This window comes from Amblyomma mixtum, chromosome 3 (assembly GCF_055824585.1).
Source record: "Amblyomma mixtum isolate Tamu chromosome 3, ASM5582458v1, whole genome shotgun sequence".
Taxonomy (NCBI): domain Eukaryota; kingdom Metazoa; phylum Arthropoda; class Arachnida; order Ixodida; family Ixodidae; genus Amblyomma; species Amblyomma mixtum.
In genome coordinates this window covers 148,167,947-148,174,359 of record NC_143014.1, presented here as the reverse complement: position 1 = coordinate 148,174,359, position 6,413 = coordinate 148,167,947, and the positions used below count along the sequence as shown (strand labels likewise).

The window sequence follows — 6,413 nt, the reverse complement described above, 5'->3', positions numbered from 1 at the left end:
CAACGAAGTTCTAGCAAACAGACACCTTTAGCATACCGTGTACCTTGTTTGCGCTAGCGGAATACCGGGAGCCCGCCTACTGCCGGGGAGCAGGCGCTGATTGGTCCCGATGCTGCAGGCGCGCACGTAGCTGCCGGATACGTGGCGCCATCTGGCGACGTCAAGGAGATTTGCGCATGCATTGGCTGCGCCTCAGTGATTCATGGCTTCTCGTGTTCTAGTGTTTCTAGAACCATTGGTTCCAGCAACACTGTTTTGTCCTATGATGTCACCACGCTTGTACTTGCGAGTTTGGCCTGTGGCGGCGATACCTGTATTTTGGTTCTTGCTCTTTTCTACGTTACAAGAGCTTTGTTGTCAGTATGAGTGGCGTTTTTGTAATCAGGAGCTGGTATTCTGTCGATACAAACCAGCTTCAATTTCTCCTCAGTGTCCCTTTAACGCGGTATGCATCAAATGAACAGATGCATGCAGTTCATTTCAGAACACGGAATAATATTAAAGCGATTGTGAACAAAACGAGTTTTCTCATTCAGGTCACGCGAAATTCAACTTGCGATGAAAAAAAAAATCTGCGAAAAAAATAAGTTTCACCATGCGGGATTCGAACCCACGCACTCCCATTGCCTGTCGCCTCTCCGGAGCGACGCGTTAGACCACACGGCCACAGAACAGCGCGAAGTAATACACCTCTCTTTATTTTTTTTGCGGACTATTTCCGTAGCCTTCACAGCGTTTACAGTGAACTAGAATAGATTATAGTGGCACGACCGGAAGGGAGCGCCTGACTTTCCGGCGTCCCCTTACGCTCTGGAAAGCCGCTAGAGGCGCTGCTGCTCTCTTTCATACTGCGGCGCGGACGGCGGGGCCTCGTGGGGCACGGATAGACTTTCGTCAGGTTGTCTCTCCGACGTTTGGCAAAACTGTTGTGAGTGTTTGTGCATCCGTTTGCTTTGTGTTTCATGCGAAGGGATTTCTCGTGTCTACCGTGTGCCTTGTGTATGTGCGCTTTCACCGCGTGCAGCCCACGGCATGGCGAAGAGGCGGACAGATTCCCACTGCTTCGCTCCGGGCTGCCGCACGGGTTACCCAAGTGGACCGAAAGCTTCGCTATTCGCGGCTCCGAAAGACGACGATCTTCGCAAGAAGTGGGAGCGCAACCTTCACAGTGGAATTGTGAAGGTTGCAGTGAACCTTCGCAGTGGAATTGTGGCCGAATGGTGAGAATTCAATTTTTCGTCTTTGGTGAGATGAACTCACTAAAGATTCACTACTTTGGCTAACAGCGGGTTTGAACTCATATGACTTGAGATAGGATGCATTCGGGAATATGTCCTTTACCGCTTATGCACGACGGAAATCAGAACCGCTTAATTAATTTTCCACTGCAGACTAGTTGGTAAGGATATGTGTAATACTTCCGTAGTGTTTCTTTTTGCCTTCTACTCTTGCAGACTCAATAGAAAATCCGCAATTACTGGTTAAAGCTTTTGCCCAAGTTCTCTCGCAATGAAAAAGGGCATTACTCTAGACTATAAGACTAGTATTTTTGTGTGGTTTTCAAGTTGCAGTTTCGAATCCAACTATAGCATGCATGCGAAGCAACTAAGGTAAAAAAAAGGTGCCCTGAGTTCCTTGCGTTCAGCGTATTTCGTCAAAAATCGCAAGCCGCATTTTTAACCCCATTAAATAAAACTAATCAAAAATGTTGTTTTGACGTCCATGTGGAAGAGACGCTACAACCTGTGCATGTTTACTGGAATAAAAAACTACCTCGCAATTTAGAGATACGAGTTATATTAAAACAAAATAATACATTAATCTGTTTTCAATATCACATTAATTTGCTTATCTCGCATTGAATATATTTACTGGGAGTGCGACACGACGCATTAAACTAAATTAAACCATTTGGTATAAGGGAAGTTTAGTAAATTAAATTCCACTTTGTGCAACTAATGTGGTGCTGGTTCTTAAGAATAAATTAAAAATTATCCTGTAAAATATATTGCTAGTGTCTTCACGGTGACTGTGTTTCACAAAATTCGGTGTTATTTAATCATTTTTGTTTTTGTTCTTTGATGGCCTTAATTCAACTTACCATGACATCATGACATATCATGCATCTCTTTGCAGGCTTGGCGCTTCGTGAGGCCATCGGGCAAGAACTGGACGAGGAATTTCTTTGAATGCAGTCCAGCAGTCCCCTTGCAAGTGGAGTGCAACGATTACTTTGGATATGACTGATCAGTTCACTGGAGGACAGCTCCGTTGAGCGCTTTATGGATGCCTTAGCCGTGCCGCAGCAGCTTGCCGAGATGCTTTGTCCAACCTGATCGGCACGCACCAAACTTGAAAATAAATTGTTTTCCCACAGCCTCTGCCACCATGCTCTTGGGCCCCTTTTCTTTACTCCCCACGGTGGCTGGTGGTAGAGCAAACCGTCCTGTGTGCGCTAGAAGCGTGATTCTTGTAACTCAAAGCAATAAACGGGTCTTTTTTCTGGAATTCTTTCGCAACCTCATTTATGAATATTTGCTAGGTAGAATGGTATGTATGTACATCCAACCACAGTGCCGGTCATTGGCGAGTGGGTTAATTGCATGTGCCAGCGTTCGAAAGCTGGATGCCATTATTCGAAAGCTGGAAACCATTATTCGAAAGCTGGAAACCATTATTCGAAAGCTGGATGCCAATATTCGAAAGCTGGAAACCATTATTCGAAAGCTGGCTACCAATGTTTGAAAGTTGGCTACCAATGTTTGAAAGTTGGATGCCAGTATGAGACCTTTGCTGGTCCATGCTGCAGAACGAACATCGGGACTGCGTTGGCCGCTTGATCGGCCGAGCGTTGGCCCAAAACTGGCATGAAAGTAAGGCCAATGTGTAAAGTGGTAGCGCTCGGCCCAAATGCCAGTGTAGGACCGATGTTCGTGCCAAGTTTTGCCAACACTTGCGCGACGTTCGGCCAATGTTGTTGTGCTGCCTGGGAAGATGAAGAGTGCACGATTGTATGAACACTTAAGGAAGGAAAAAATCCTTGTACTGCCAAGTAAGTCCACACTTCGTAAATACCTGCAGCTGTACAGGACTGGATTTGGATTCAGCGAGAAGATTTTTGAAGTGATCAGCAAGACAACCTCCACAATGGACAATTTCTCACGTCACGGGGGTCTCATAGTGGACGAGATGAAACTGTCAGAACACCTTTCCGTGACCACAGCAGGTCATGTGGATGGGTTTGTTGACCTTGGTGCCTTCTCTTCATCAGAAGACAAACACGCTGTCTGTGACCATGGAATGGTCATCATTTTTGTGCCTTTTGTTGGGAAGTGGACCCAAATACTGGGTGCATTTGCCACACGTGGAAACGTAGAAGGCAGTCTTCTGGCTAAGATCATGGTTGAAGCTGTGATCCTAGTGGAAAAAGCTGGACTGCGGGTCGATTTTATTACATCAGATGGAGCAACCTGGAACAGAAAAATGTGGACCAAAATGGGCATTGCTGCATCATTAACTGGGGCCAAGTGCAGCGCTGTGCATCCTGTTGACCCTGATCGTCAGCTCTACTTCATCTCAGATTTCCCGCATCTGATAAAATGTCTGCGGAATGGGCTGCTCAAGTCTGACTTCCAAGTGCCGGAAGGAAAAGTAAGTTTGAATAATTTGTGCAGCTGAACTTCACACTATAGTTAGTTTTTGCAAAATGCTCATATATATTTGGTGACTATCACATTGCATTGGTTTCAGGTGTCCATGCAGGTGGTTCGGAATTCTCTCAGAGCGGACAGCACCAGGAGCTGCGTCACTCTGCAGGCAATGCATGGCATCACAAACAGACATACAAACCCCAACAATTTTGAGAGAATGAGGGTCTCATTAGCATTTCAGCTTTTTGGGAAAAAGGTCATTGATGGGCTGGAGCTCTACAAGACCACGATCGAGGAACACTGTGGTGACATCACAGCTACAGTGAACTTTTTCAAGTAAGTGTTACACATTTGTTCTAATGTAGCACATTTTTGTTTCTGCTTAGTAGCCCTTTCTGTTATTATTGCAATTTGCATATAGTTATACTGTCAATGAACAAAGTAAAACCTTCTCTCCTTCCCTTTTGCAGAGTCATTCACGACCTCATCGAGATCCTGACGTCTCGCTTTCCTGCCGAGGCTCTGCGGCCGAACTCCCCTGCTGTGCAGAAACTTAATTCATTCTTAGAGTTTCTGGGGATCTGGGAAAACCACACAAAGGGGCAACAAGGCTTCCTTAGCAAATCGACAGCTACTGGACTAAGAGTGACTGTAGCAAGCGTACTAGCACTTTTGAAGTACCTATGTGATGATCTTGGCTTCAGGTACCTCATGACGTCTATAGTTAGTCAAGACCCTGTTGAGCGTCTTTTTGGAATTGTACGCCAGTCGTCTGGTTGCAACTCGCATCCAACGCCCCAGCAGTTTATTATCACCGTTAACTGTCTGAGTTTCAGCAACCTAGCACACTCAGTATCCAGAGGAAATTGTGAGGCTGGTGTCCTCAGCGCTCTTCTGCCTGCAGATGCTGGTGTTCAAGCTAGTTCAAGCGGTAAACAACAGCTTGTTGACAAAGTGCTTGACTCGGGAGATTTGAGTGCAGCAGAAGACCTGCTTACGGACAGTGCCCCTGATCATGCATCCTGTGTTGTTGCAAGGAGTGACAGCAGGCTTATTTTCTATATTGCCGGGTATGTTGCCCGAAAGTGCATCCTGAAGTCTGGATGTGAGGCATGTCTCACTCGTCTCTTGATGACAAAAGAGGCTGCAGAATGTTTGAACTTGGCGTCATTCACCCGAATGAGAGATAACGGCGGCCTCCTGTACCCGTCAAGTGTGCTCTATGCATTTGTAGTAAATCTGGAGGAAGCCTTTACTGAATGCTTTAGCCTTTTGGAACTGCACTCTGACAGCGTACTTGATGTTATTGGCCACATTAAGCAAAAACAGAAGATTGAACTTGGATGCCAAGATCATTGTGAGCAAGTTGCAGCTGAAGTAATTGCATTTTATGTTACAACACGCCTACATTTTTTTACAAAAAGCCTAAACCAGGCTAGTCTCAAAAGGCGTGAAGGTGCAAAGCACCTTAAATTGAGCAGGTGCTAAACATCACTCTGCCCATTTTGAATAAATCACACTTTAGCCCTGCTTTTCTCTCTGATTTCTTCAGCACAGCAGCTGCTTACCATATGTAGAGCGCTGCCCTTACTCTGAACTGCATGGGAAAACTCGATGATCAAGAATTTATCGCGGTGGGCGTAAGTGGGCCGAAGGTGGGAATCAACTCTTGCTAAATTTCCGCGCCATTAACAGCATTGAGAAACGCCCGTCGGAATGTTTCCTGTTTTTCGCGCGCGACTTCGGTAAAAGGACGCAAGTTTCGCAAAATGTGTTATTAAATGCCTGCTTATGTCTGTGGACAGCTTATACTATCGCGGTCAGTATGACTCGCAACGCGCATCAGGTTTTGCGAGCTTATGTCAGGAAGCTATGCTAGTTCGTGGCTGTAACAAAGTTCGTATATAGCTGCTGAGCAGTTTTCATGGGTGCCTGGTACTGTGCAGCACAGCGTAATCTTTTGCTATTAAACGCAAACCAAGAGAAAGTGCCCGATAAAGCGTTGCAGGTCATTCTGGTCGTGACTGTACATGTTCAGCACAGTGTAGTTCAGTGGCTAATTCGCGCTGATGTAGAAAGGATAATGAACTTTTTTCTACCCCCCACCGGCGACATAGCTTATACTGGGTTGAAAACGCGATGTTCGGGCTTGATTGATTTACCGGCATATGCATTACAAGTGTACAAATAATGAGTAAATGCACGAGGAAAATGGATGTGTTTAGATAACAGCTTCGGTAATTTCGCAGCCTGCAATTATTGCGTGCGAGAAAGCCCCAGAAACCGTTCGCCGCCGCGCCGGAGCAGTAGGAAAGGTTGCAGTGGCGCCATCTCGCGGCATCCATGCGCAAACGGGCCGCCTGCGCGGAGCCGTTCGTGCCACTATAATATATTCTAGTTCACTATACAGCGTTGCACATGTGCCTCGTCGCCATTGGCAAGTCAGCTGATGACGGGACCGTAGCGTTGGTAGCGTTCCCTCGCGGTACAAAGCAAAATTTAATAACGCATGAATCACTCTAGAGAGCTTTAAATCCAAATCTTGCACACTATAAAATGCTTATAAATATGTACTAAGTGCATTATAAATTTCAACAAACCTTGTTTGTCTAATTGCACACGCAATGCACTTGGTGGAGCGACACACAAATGAAAAGTGCACCGGCGGTTGGCTCACGTGACCCGTTCTTTGTAGACCGCCCAAGAAGCCCATGAGGTGGCGCCGATGTGATGATAAAGCACGGAATATATCCAGATAACCCA

General features: G+C 46.0%; 1 protein-coding gene across 1 annotated transcript; it reads left to right on the top strand.

Annotated features, from left to right (window-relative positions):
- Nucleotides 1–3,044: 3,044 nt before the first annotated feature.
- LOC149352343 (uncharacterized) lies at nt 3,045–5,226 on the top strand. Its single transcript, XM_089577144.1, has 3 exons — nt 3,045–3,651; nt 3,751–3,986; nt 4,121–5,226. Exons 1-3 carry the CDS (start codon nt 3,148–3,150, stop codon nt 5,136–5,138), a joined length of 1,758 nt encoding a protein of 585 aa, XP_089433270.1. The 5' UTR covers nt 3,045–3,147; the 3' UTR covers nt 5,139–5,226.
- The last annotated feature ends 1,187 nt before the right edge of the window (nt 5,227–6,413 follow it).